Source organism: Embiotoca jacksoni, unplaced genomic scaffold, assembly GCF_022577435.1.
Source record: "Embiotoca jacksoni isolate LCO1_2020_lvr unplaced genomic scaffold, fEmbJac1.0.p SCAF_6, whole genome shotgun sequence".
In the NCBI taxonomy this organism is placed as follows: domain Eukaryota; kingdom Metazoa; phylum Chordata; class Actinopteri; family Embiotocidae; genus Embiotoca; species Embiotoca jacksoni.
The window spans coordinates 10694525-10707512 of record NW_027185414.1 but is presented as its reverse complement, the minus strand read 5'-3'; the positions used below and the strand labels follow the sequence as shown (position 1 = coordinate 10707512).

The window sequence follows — 12988 nt, the reverse complement described above, 5'->3', positions numbered from 1 at the left end:
GCTGGAATGAATAACCTACCCCATATTTTCTGCTCCGGCTGCTCACAGACCTCTCCTTAGTCCCCGACAGTGAAGTCATGTTTGGGGTGAGAGGAGAGGGGAGGAGGAGGAGGAGAGGAGAGGAGAGGAGAAAGAACCTCTGCTGGCGCTTCACATTCAAAAAGAGACCACCGGATCGATTTCAATTAACTACACGCCCCTGCAGTTTGCTCTTCTCAGGTTGGAGTTAACCTCATGCCACTTCCAGATGCATGTGGAAACCGGTTACATCCTCATTCCGCAGCCAAAACACTAAAAAAAAATCTGAGATGGTTTCGTTTTCTTTTGTTTTTTCCTCCACGGTTTGTTGCTTCTTTAAAAAAAAAAATTTTTTTTAAAAAGCCCTCGAATCACATCTAAAAACCAGACTGAGAATTCGCACAGGTCGGTTGGGAGAGCGGACCGCTCCCTGTCAGCAGAGTCTGCTCTGCGCTGAATGAGGCTCTGTGTTCAGCAGCGCTCTGAGCTGGCACCGCACTCAGCCCTGCCTCTCTCCATCATCTCTGCGTCTGAGGCTGGCCAGGTAAAACAAGCCCCCCACGGGGTAAATTCCGACGCACGGCGCAGGTCTCGCAGGCTAACGACAAAGTCACGACACATTAGCTCAAGTAAGATCCGACTGATGCGGACCACAGCTACAGAAGTCAGCTTCTCCTGGTTTATACTTTACGCGTTGCTATCCTGACCCTCCTGTTGACTTCCTGAGGCTCCTCACTGCTGAAGCCAGCAGTGGACTGAAGAGACAGGAGCGAGACACACATCTGGATGAGGGCGGGGCCAACCTGCCCCTCATCAACCTCAGGCCAATACACTTCCAGAGGTTCCAGCTGAGTGACAGGTGGACCGCTGCCTGTTTGAACTGAGAAAAAAAAAAACACTTTTCAAATGGAAATTTGTAACGTTACTTTAGGATGTGTTTGCAATTATAGCCTACAGCAGGCTGTGTTAAACGTAAAGCCAGTGTGTCATATTCAAGAGGCAGATCCATGACTGTAGCATTGAGGACACGCAGGTCTTACTTATACATAGCCTATACTATCACAGGCTAATGTTCAACTGACTCAAGCATCTTTAAAGGAAATATATTTTAATTTGACTATGAATGAAATCACACCTTTTCTTTTCAGAATATCATTTCTGATGGCTTGGAGAAGGGTTGAAAACAAAATATAGCCTACTTACATTCACAGCCAAAATAATAAATAACCAACATATTTCATTTTAGAGACATTTGGTATCTGGTTAGAATTTTCCAAGAGGGAAAGTTTGGTGCATTTGGGGAAAAATTCAAATCACGACCTCAGAATACCTGAATTCCCCCTTATGGCCCTGGGTACCTCTTCCTTTATTGAAGCAGGCTGCTGATTATTTACAGTTAAAGCTTTGAAGAATAGAGGAGATGGAGATGAAGAAAAGCACCAAGTTACACAGACATGTTGAATGGCTTTACACTGACTCTGTCAAACAAATGTTTGGGCCCCTGCAGTATCCTCTTTTTGTTCTTGACCAACATGTCATTCAGAAAAATGACCTGCAAACACCTCTGTCAGTCACAAAAAAGCAGTTAAGTGGGTAAACTGGCAGAGCTTTCAAAAGAATTGAATATACGTGGTACACCAAGAAAAGTTTTGTAGGAAATAGTAAGAGTAAAGGATTAAGATATAACCCTTTAGAAGAGTGTAAAAATCAATGCATGAACAGTCATCTTGCATTTCTAACAGGGTAGACACCCCTGCGTTAAATGACTGAAGTGTTTCCAGGAACTGAGAGTAGTTGATGAGTGGTTAGACAGTGCACTCTGCTGTTGTCATAAGGGTATTACTAGACAGCAGCAGCAGAGTTAATAAAGAAAGTGTGCTGCACACGGTATACTTATGTCCGTTTTTAAACTTCATAGAAATGCACACTGTTATCATTTGCAACATTAATAGATAGCAAATGTTCTTCAAAATAAACATGTAATAAGTTTCTCCACCACAAAGTATATCTCTTTGTTTGCTTGTGCAAAACTCAAGGAGGCTGGAAAAAGTTGTGCAGTGAATTTCCTCAAACAAATGAGTTCCAAACATTTGGGCTCATGGCCCTTCTTGCAGCATATTGTCACATTTCTGTCACAATTTGATAGTATTTGATTTGTTTCAGGTGCTTAAAGACCAGTGGTGGAAGAAATATCCAGATCATTTTGCTACTTAAGTAAAAGCAATATAAAAATACTCCATTAAAAGTAAAGGTCCTCCATGAAAAATATTAAAGTAGGTACATATTGGCAGCAAAATGCTGTAATGTATTAATGTAAAAACTGGTTTGGTCACTGACTGAAATACCATTAGTTCATATGTGACATCATTACATTATCAATAATGAATCCTCAGTGTGTAAGCAATATGCCACTGTTAGTTGCTGCAGGTGTAGCTAGTTTGAACAACTTTATAATGAGTTTTATGAACAGGGACAGCAGATAAATCTGAGGGGTCATCAGATGATGACTGAGAGAGTAAAGAAGAAAAAAAGTAAGTTCTGATATACAAATCTATTTTCAGGTTTTGGACTTTTTCTGTATTCTTGGATGTATTGGATAATATGCACATTTAGCCTGTTAAAATGAAACCATATAAGTTTTAGAGGGGGGAAAAAAATCACTAGCCTATTTGGTGGAGCTGTTAACAACTCAGACATCTGAATTGTGACCCTGACTACAAACTGAACAGGTTGGAAACACCATGAACAATATTTTGTATTTTAAAAAGCTTATTATATTATTTATTGTGTCAAATCTTCATCTTAAAAGTAACTAAAGCTGTCAAATAAATGAATGGAATTCAAGTTCCAAGTGCAAAATTTGCCTTTGAGATGTTGCGTAAATGTGAAATAGGTTCAAATGAAACGCGACACGCCACATGGTTCAGAACCCCGAGATTTCGTAATCTCGCGATCGTAGCCGCCTGTCTCGCTGTGACGTCCCTTTTTTCTTTTTTTTTTGTCCAAACGATCATCTGGTCTCAGGACACTCCGGTCCAGTGGGTGGCGTCACATCTTACAGGGTGGTTTACAACCTGCGAGTGACAGCAACAGAAACAGCGGCGGCGGCAGCAGCAGATCCAGACGCGGTAGTGGTAAGATTTATGCAAAGGAATTGTGTGTGTGTGTGTGTGTGTGTGTGTTAACACTTTTGCAATTTGTAAGCGTTGTTTTAGTCCAGAAGGAGAAACTTTGTGTAACAGTCAGCGTGTACATGTACGGATGTCTTGACTGAAGCTGGTGGATAACTAGCCAAACTAAACGCGAAATTTCAGAGGAGTGCCGAGTTGTAGCTACGGGAAGAAAGGTCAATGGCTGTTATCGTCTCTCCGAGTTTGGAAAGAATGATCTGACCTATAAATGACACATTACTCCCATTAAGAACCGTGCAAACCCGAGTGTTTGTTTACAAGTAAACACGTCATGCAAACAATGTCACGTTGCAGCTTGTTTGTTGGCAACCAAAATAGCGTGTTTTAACTGTAATGTGAGCTGGCAGTACATGCTAGGACGTGGTGTAATACTACAGCGTTCAGCCTTGACGTTATGGAGGTTTATTACGGCGTTTGCACACGTATGCACTGAGTTTTTTTTTTTTTTTTTTTTTTTTTTTTTTTATAAACCATATAAATGTTGAATCTTCTGTGAAAACACTTCAGCAGCTCAACTGTCAATGTTCTTGCCAATTCTGTCTCTGTGACAACAGGTTGAATTTACTTTGTTTTGTGTTCAGATACGTATTCCTACATGGTAAAAACGTACAGTGAAGCAGGGGTGGGAATCACCAGAGACCCCACGGTACGGTTTTTATCGTAGTAGCACGATATTATTAAAATTCTAACAAAATGTCTATGTGCTTTAGTATTTCAATAACATATTTATTACCGTGTTTCAACTGCAAATTATGTCCTCAAAGGAAAGGTTTGCCTACATTTGCCCTATGTAGTAGTGTAGCAAAGCTTTCAGTCGGTTCATCTCACCAGTAAATGAATAAACAAACTGATCATTTATTTATATTATTAGATATCGATACTTGGTGTGTCTGTATAGATATAATATTACCAAACAAAATACACCATACTATACTGTATTGATTTTTTTGGTTAGGTACCCATCATCGGCTAGGTAAATATAATAAATACAATAAGTGTTTAAACAAAATTAAGCAAAAAAGTTTAGTTTTTTTAAAGTTTTCCAAAAAATTAGATAAAAGCAAATGCATGTAATGAATGCAGTGGGAAGATGACATTTCTACCACCCCTACAATGCTGAACTAAAATGTTGCCGGTTGATTGAGCAGCATTTCATAACCTTTTCCTGCTTCTGGCATACAGCTGCCAAGTTTTTACCTGTTTGCCAACCCTGACGTCTGCAATGCAAATTCCAGTCACTGAGATGAAGAAAGTCAGCCCTGATCAATGTCACATCTTGATACTTCAGTGAGCCCTTTAACTCACAGGAAATATTTCTATTGAGGAGGACACTGCGTCATCCCACAATGAAGGGTAATGTAGTTATTTCACTTTCTGAAGTTTATAATCAAGTACAAAGTTTTTGACAATCCACTAAATCTTGGTTCTTCAGACACAGGAAGCAACTCAAAAATTACAGCAGAAATATAACTGCAACTTATCTTGCAGGTATACCGCGGAAAACAAGAAAAAGGGAACCTAAAAAGATTTCAACAGGGAAATTTGCCTCCGACACCGTTTTATCTTCAGCCACAGAGGAGTCAAATGCTGTGCCAGGCAGCGATTCTGCCATCCTCAGCCAGTCAAGTTCCCTACCAAGTACTCCAAAAAGAGGCAAGGGACGAACGAGAAAGACACCAGAACCCTGCCTGACCTCTACACCAGTTACCAGGTCCTCCACACTAGTTACCAGGTCCTCCACACCAGTTACCAGGTCCTCCACACCAGCTACCAGGTCCTCCACACCAGTTACCAGATCCTCCACGGACACCCTGTCCAGTAATTCAACCCCCCCTGCAGGGGTAAAACAAGTTGAGCCAGAATACACTGAAATCATCACTCAGCTAAAGGTGTGATGTTTTACTGATAAATGTTGTCTCTACATGTTGAGCCTACAGATTTTTCAATGACTTTGACTTTTTTCCTCTACTGTTGTAGATGTCAGAGCTAGATTCCCCATGCTCCAAATCAAAACCTCAAAGCAGGCGTAAGAGGGGTCACGCTTCCCGGCCTAAACTAGTCCGACAAAGGGCACCAAAGAAGAAAACACAGACCTGCAGTAAAGCCAGTGATCCTCCAGCCAATCATCAGCGTGCCAAGAAGCGTAAGATTGACACTGAGAATTCAAAAGAAGATACTACTTCTCAGTCATCCAAACCCTCTAGACCCAGATTTGAACTGGAGCAGTCTGATGCAGCAGAGCAAGGTAGTGTTTTGTTTTTTGTCTGTCTCATTATACTTTGGGTTGTAGGACATCACCCCCCCTCACAATTCAAAGTATAGCACATTTAATATGTCTTAAATATGTTGTCCTCTGTGTGTCTATATATTTGTTTAAATAACTACTAGTGCTTGTAAAGCAGTTGTTTCTTTTAAATAGTTTAGGTGAGCCAAATTATCTTCTCTAATTCTGTGTTATTTCTTCTTTTTTTTTTCCTAATTGCCCTCTCTGCCACACCACCCAAAAAAAGAGGAATCTTTGCGGTCTTCAGATCTGTCAATAGAGCTGAGTCACTATGAGGAAGAGCTGCCCTCTTTTTCCCTCCAGGAAGATGAGGAAAGTGATGAGGATGAAGAAGAGCTCCCAAGTTTCTCGATGCAGGTGGACAAAAGTGAGAGAGACTACAGAATACATTATATAAAATATTTTCTGGATTGTGTACACATACTGTTTACTTTAAGTGGACTGTTTTTCAAACTTTTAGAGCCCTCGTCCATTACAGAAGGAGTGTTTGTGTGGTGCAAATTTAGGAATGAACCTTTCTGGCCTGCGTTGGTGAGTGCAAAAACACATGGATAATTGATTTCTCACAAGGACATGCCTTTCAGGTGAACAATACACACATTTTCAGATCCTAGGATCTTTCTCTATATGCAATAAACCAGCAATTTTGGCACATTTAAGAAGCGTAAACTAGTGAATATTTGGTATTATTGCTTAATCAATGATTTAAACTTTTTCAGAAAACTGCTGCCTATCAATTTTCTGTTGTACAACTTTAATTGATTCATTGACTATTTCAGCACCATTAAAGACTATACTAAGTGTTCTTAAACGATAAAATATACTTTATATGAGAGCAGGGTGACTTGGGAAATTATATGAAATACCATCATAGGTCTGAAACAGCTGTGACCCAAAATAACTGGCCAAAGCCCTCGAAGCTTTAATGTTTTTAAATCTGTACTATTTTTTTTCCACAGGTAAAAAGTGTGAACCGTAGGCAGAAAAAAGCCAGCATCAAATTCGTTGATCACTCAATCGTTCAAAAAAAGAATGGGTAAGTTATACAGTTTTTTTCAATAAATATTTTATGTCATTTCTTTGTTGGTTAATGCCTATATCCCTTTAAAAGTAAAAAGCCACGTATGCTCTTATGTGATGTCATTAAACTTGGCTGCCCAACTTGAGATATTCCTCAGTAGCGCTCTTTCCCTCAGTGCAGGAAAGAGTTTGTTCCGACCGCTGTCAGACTTTTTAACACCACCATAAAATAATGTGGCACTATTCATATTCATTTCATCTTATTACACTGGTCACTTTTTCAATTCATCCCAAACTGTATTTATTTGGGGTTTTTTTGTGTGTCTATAGTCTCTGTTTGTCTCTATTTATTCATTGCTCTTTTTCATATTGTGTGCACTTTTTTGTTCTTTCTATGCTGCTGTGATGACCGAATTTCCCCACTGTGGGATCAATAAAGTCAAAAATCTAAATTTAATATTCAAACAAATTATTAATGATTAAACTATTTGGAGGTTCATTTTCAGTTGTGTTTTTGTTCTTCAAGGTTTACTGTGGCTCTGAAGTCCTTGAAACCTTTTGACTGTGAAGAAGCTGATGAGCTGATGGTAAGAACTGCTCCTCGGTTATATACTCTAATTGTCTAAAAACATTGTTTTTCTGACACTGTGGCTGACTGTATGTGTCATATTGACTTTTAGTGTAAAGCCAAAGAAAAGTACGAAAAAGTAATAGCGTGGTCCTTGGAGCTCATAACAGACTACAGATTCAGGATTGGTAAGTATTGTCCATTTGATGCTTATGTACACAGAAACGGATCAAAGACACTGATTTTCACATGCACTGAATTAAAACAACATTGTTGTGATGCCACTGAATTAGTCGCAGTACTAATCATGTTTTGTCTTTGCAGCATGTGGCTCATTTTCTGGCTCCTTCATTGAGTACTTGGCTCATGACATGAGTACGTTTTGTCCTTTACAAAGAAAACTGGAATACACATGAAGCCCTTTTATGATCCTGACAATGCTCTTCACTGCTTTTCTTGACCTGCTCTAGGCAATCCAGTGAGGAGGATGTATCCACAGGCCGCCTCAGAGAGGCTAACCATCGCCAGTGAATCCATGATGGAGGAGCCGTGTGATGGTCAGAAGGAGGGCAGTTTTAGTGAACAGCAGAAAGAGTTCAGGAGGCGTTCAAAGAGGCTGCTGCCAGATCGGACCCATGCCGCCCTCAACCGCGCTAATGAGAAGCTTGTAGATTTCATTGTCAAGCAACACATGGTGGAAAAACACCTGCTGGTATGAGTAATTGTATTGCTGTCTTGCTGTTGTAGTTCTAGGATTAGCAACTACTTCCTCAATGCCATTTGTTCCACATTTATGTTGTTAAAACAAAACAAAACATTTTGATGTGCTAGCTTGGCCAGTATAGTTTGTGCACTCTAAAAATGTACCACCATTACTGGGGGAAGTGGATTCCCATAGAAAGTGCACTCCATCAAGATGGAGAGGAGAAGAGATGAACATTAAGCACAGGCTATAGGGAGGATAAGCAAGGGATGACTTGATGAGTAGGAGAGGTTAGGCTGTGAATAGTCTCTTATTTGCATCTACAATAGAAATAGTAAGTCATTATATAATTTAAATTAAAAAGTAAAAGGAACATCACAATCATGGGAAATGAGGATGGACATGGGAAGAAAACTTGACTCTCTTCAGTTTGTCCAAACATCCCTGAGGCCTGACATGGTCATATGATCTGAGGAGACAAAGAGGATCATTGTGATTGAACTAAGAGTCCTGTGGGAAGACAAATACAACGAGACTATGGAAAAGACAGCTACCAAGCACTAGGTATTCTAACAATGCACAACAAAAGGCTGGCTGGTTGGTTATATCCAGTTGCGTCGGCTGCAGGGGTTTCCTCGTCACTTTCTGTTTTAAAGACGCTCAGGGCTGTGGGAAGAGCAGGAAGTGAGAGGAAGATGGCTGCTCTCAGGTTGGGATAGTCAGCGGAACGAGCCTGTTGTTGGTCCTGGAACAGGCGCAAGGAGTTGAGCTGGAAGCCAGGAGGAGATAGTTAGTGACTGGGCATCACTGTCAACCGGAGAACGTTGGTATTCAGGGTCAAACCATCTGCCAAAAGCTGGATGCCGCCTGATCTAGATCTTCTCCTGGCCCAAAGTCAGATGCACCTAATAGTGATAATTTCACTGAATAAAATAAGGTCAGAAATAATAATAAAAAATATGTGCGGCACAGCTGTAAATCTCCCCAAAGCAGCCCATTCTTTAAAACTGTCCGTGTTAATAAGATACCGATGGAGGCCACGACAAGTGTGACTTCAATTCAAGTTGGCACAATTACAAACTGCTGCCTGTTCTAAATATGGTCAATCAGATTTGCAAAGACTAATTGGTCTGCCCAAGTATTCAGAGCAGAAATGAACACATACATGGGCGAATATTTTTGAAAGGGATAGTTCTCCTTTGGATTTCTGAAAGTTTTTTTTTTTTTTTAATATTTGACATTTTTGTAAGTGGTGAGTGAAGAGAGAGTAAGAGACATAAGCTAATGACATCTACTGTGATACTTTAATGTTATAAAACATCTAGAACTAAATGTGGTTAATACTTAAATTATAATTGCCATTACATGTGGCACTAAATAGGGCATACATGAGGAACCATTCCTGAATAAATAAATAAATCCATCCTTCCTGTACCGCTCTCCTTACAGGCTGTGATCCGTGGGCAGCAGCAGTCCAGATGGCTTCGTTATTTTACGAGCGCCAATCGCAGACGGATTGTGAAGCTGTACCTGGAAGATGACCAGCAGATGGACCGAGTCTACTGTTACCTAAATGAGCTCTATGCAACGGCTGTGGCCACCACCCCTCGCCTAGCTGAGCTAAAATCCGTGGAGTGTGTCTCTTTTGTTTTGGATGTGCTTCTCCCGGAGGTGAACTTAACCTTTTCATCAGTGCTCATTTGTGTTATTTGGTATGTTTTTCTGATGTGCAGTTCACAGTTTGAGGTACAGGTTCTGGAAGATTGTCTTTCTGTGCAGGCCATCATCCATGCCATTGCTGGGGTGGACAATATTTCAGTAAAAAAGGCAGAAGAAAAGTACCTAAAAGGACGATGTCTAAGTAACAGGTAAGAATGTATTGTGTTAAACCATTGAAAGAAACTATTTTTAGGCTAAATATTGAATATTATCAGTGACTGTTTCTTGTTTTTGTTTTGTTTCTTTCAGAGAAAGACAGGAGTTGCACATGATGGTTGAAAAGCTGACGAGGAATAAATCACAGCACCAGAACACGTCACTTGCTTTATTCTCTGATCCTATCGGTTTGGAAGACTGATTAAATGAAAGTACTTTTGATACATTTTTGGGGGTTTTGTATGTTTTGTTCATAGGTAATGTAGCCATACCTGTGTGCCTCGCAATCAGTGACAAGATACAATGCACTGATTCAGCTAAATCAGAACCATAAATGCTGGCTTTACAATGTAATACAAATGATAATAATCTATTAAGCTAACTTCAGTGCATAACTAGTTTATGACATTGTACAGTATATACAGCCAAATATTTCATAGAGCTTAAGCATGATTTAAAGAAGCAGTATGTAGTGGCATCTAGCGATGAGGTTGCTGAATACCCCTCGCCTCAGCCTCCCCTTCCAAGCATTGTATGTGATTGTACAGCTATGAAACATAGGGCCAGTGTTTTATTTGTCCCTTCAGGGTAACTGTTGAAACATGGTGATTCAACATGGTGCATTGCGTGGAAGAGGACTTTCTCCTTGTATAGAGATGAAGAGCTCATTCTGAGCTAATAAAACAACACAATCATTTTAAATTTCATGTGATTATACACTACTGACGACATAATTATTAATATTATTTCTGTCAATAGATCCTGCTGAATGCTACTCAGTGATACCTGAATCATTAAAGGTTTTTGCCACTACTACTATAAATTTTAATCAACATCACGGAAAGGATCTATAACAATCTGTTGTCTGCAAATGCTTTGTGCCATTTTTATAAAAAAAAATAAAAAAAATGTGTAACATTTTTCATGTCCGCTTTTAAATGCTTTCACACATAAGGGATGGGCAAGTGCCAAATAAAAAAATACACCTTTCAAAACCAGTTGTCATCATAGCAGCGATAATTAGCAATACTGCACCGCCATTGACATATTGAAAGAGAAAGCTGTCAATCCATACATCCATACCATTTCATACAGTACGCAAAGATGCATGTGTAGTGTCAATTTATCTTGTGAGGGATTAGATTTGCTCTCGTTGTTAGAAGGGGCACTAGTCCAATATTGGACAAATTATTAATTCAAGTTAAAACAAAATCCGTCAATCAATCCGAAACATGAATTCTCGTATCGGAATTCTAATCCTTTGACATAATCAGAAAGTTATCACCATGACACAGTTGGCTTTAATTCAAAAGGGTTTATTGAATAACTTCACAGTAAATGATTAGATGGTACATATGTGTATAATGATGGACAAATTCCTTCAGAGAAACTGATGGTGGAATGAAAAAGGGAATGAAAGACTAAACTAACGGGAAAAGGATTGAATGAATGAATTTAGGAATATGGTAACTAAGATAACACCAAGCCAAGGATCAAAGCTATTGCCAGCCTACTTTGAGATGAGATGATTCACGTAACGGGCCGATGCGGGACCTGAGAGTACCATCATCTGGACCTGCATCGGGACCATGGAAATGTATTCTGTGCAACAAACCTGCTCCAGACCAGGCTAACAGCCAGACTTAATAACTCCTCGTGCCTTTCAGTCAGCAGTCACTTTGATCAGAAATTACTTGTTCTTATCTGCATCTTGCTGCTCAGCATCAATGACAACTACGTGATAAAGTGTGCAGTTTACCAGCCACAGTCGTTTTCTTTTTGCTGCTGCTTGCTCTAGATAAGTAGCTACTGCCACACCACAGACAAGTGAGCAGCTTCTCACTGTAAGACTGCTCTACACAAGACCATTACAAACCATCAAAACATAACATCTCTCTACCTGTGCACCACAGACGGCCCTCGAGTTGTATTTTGATTTGATTTTTTTATATTTGTCTCCCTTTACTTGATCCCGAGTTTGTTCTTACCTTCTTTTTCTTTTTTTTTAATAATTCTTTAAATATTAATTTTACAATTCTAAAATACGTTCCATAACATAACTCAGATGACAATAATTTAAACTTTACTTTAGATGTGACTGTCGGAGAAAAATTAATCTTATGTAACTGATCTGTAGTTGACCCTAGCTGACCCTATGTTCCTGTATCAGCAGGGCATTCTTGGAGGGAAAACATGTATATCCAATCCCTATGTCACTTCTATATAATCGAATAAATTCAGCAGTGTTTGCTTCCCTGGAGGACACGTATTATCTTGTCTTAACTAAAGTCCACATGTACAGCTGACTAACGATTGATGAATACACTGTGCTCAGGGTTAGGGGTGAGAGAGGGCGCCTCTTGACGTGTATTTAAGGATCCTCTCTTAGCAAGGAGTGGTCAGACTTTCTTGATCCTCCGCAAGGGAAGAAACTCTGTCCAAACTATCCAGCTCAATAGTATCCTGTGACTCTGTCTGTACTCGTTTGTACCTGTTTGGCTCATGTTCGATGATTTGTACGCTCTTATAATTTTCGATATCTTATCTTGTAATAAATACTTAAAAGACAGTGAGCTTGAGATACTTTTGGTTTCTCACAAGGAAATACATTAATTTCCACCACAGTGACCTCATTACTTGAGAAATACATAATTTTAAATACAATAAAGCAAATACAAGTCAAATGTATATGTGAACAACCAGGACAACTGCTTCCTTAATGTTAGTATTAATATTAGTATTTTTGCCACAGTAAGTTTCTTTCACTGATCTTTTTAATAAGATGATACATAATGGGGTGATAATGGTACTGAATCACCAAAATGTGTTGAGTCATTATGTGACAACCATTCATTGTGAGTTTGTTAGATTAATTCATATTCCTACTTATGAAGTTGCAAATCCAAAGGGATCCTTAAATTTCACAATCAGAAAGCTAAAGACTAGACAAAACAATTAGCCATCCCTACATGGTTGGTAGACACATGCTCTTCTCAAAGATCAAAGATGTCGCAAACTAATGGTGTTATTGGCTTTTAAGCCCAAAAAGATATTGTATGTGATATTGGGCTATATGCATATCATTTGACATAATTTATTGGCATAGATTTGGGTCACAGAGGTATGTGGAGGTCCACCCTCACCTCTATACGTCAGTGGATGGCGGCACATATGCTGTTGTATAAACCTTTTCACAGCTGACAATTTGACTTGTCATCGTAAGAAAAGCACACGTGTATTAAAAAAAAAAAAAAAAAAGACTTCATTCCAATCGGGGAAGGTCCTGCTTTTTTTTTTTTTTTTTTTTTTTTATTTTTTGCATGGTAGTT

The 12988-nt window shown here is 39.3% G+C and overlaps 2 protein-coding genes across 5 annotated transcripts in view; one reads left to right on the top strand and one right to left on the bottom strand.

Annotated features, from left to right (window-relative positions):
* The window catches only part of kif26ba (kinesin family member 26Ba), an 84297-nt gene extending 83595 nt beyond the window's left edge, over nt 1-702 (bottom strand). For both annotated transcript variants that reach the window (XM_069174110.1, XM_069174111.1), the window contains exon 1: nt 20-702. In XM_069174110.1, coding sequence (XP_069030211.1) covers nt 20-79 — 60 coding nt within the window. In that variant the 5' untranslated portion in view covers nt 80-702. The remainder of the gene's footprint in view (nt 1-19) is intronic.
* Nucleotides 703-3065: 2363 nt separating this feature from the next.
* LOC138213230 (PWWP domain-containing DNA repair factor 3A-like) lies at nt 3066-10579 on the top strand. Of its 3 annotated transcripts, none has more exons than XM_069174191.1 (15): nt 3066-3152; nt 3791-3855; nt 4392-4562; nt 4698-5059; nt 5187-5454; nt 5720-5860; nt 5954-6024; nt 6453-6529; nt 7040-7100; nt 7194-7269; nt 7406-7456; nt 7552-7793; nt 9234-9455; nt 9564-9652; nt 9753-10579. In XM_069174191.1, the coding sequence occupies exons 3-15, from the start codon at nt 4556-4558 to the stop codon at nt 9859-9861; spliced, it is 1776 nt and encodes a 591-aa protein (XP_069030292.1). In that variant the 5' UTR covers nt 3066-3152; nt 3791-3855; nt 4392-4555; the 3' UTR covers nt 9862-10579. The 3 variants fall into 3 exon arrangements, with proteins under 3 accessions (XP_069030292.1, XP_069030290.1, XP_069030291.1); XM_069174189.1 differs by having other exon boundaries at nt 4698-5098; XM_069174190.1 differs by lacking the exon at nt 3791-3855 and having other exon boundaries at nt 3091-3152; nt 4698-5098.
* Nucleotides 10580-12988: the final 2409 nt, after the last annotated feature.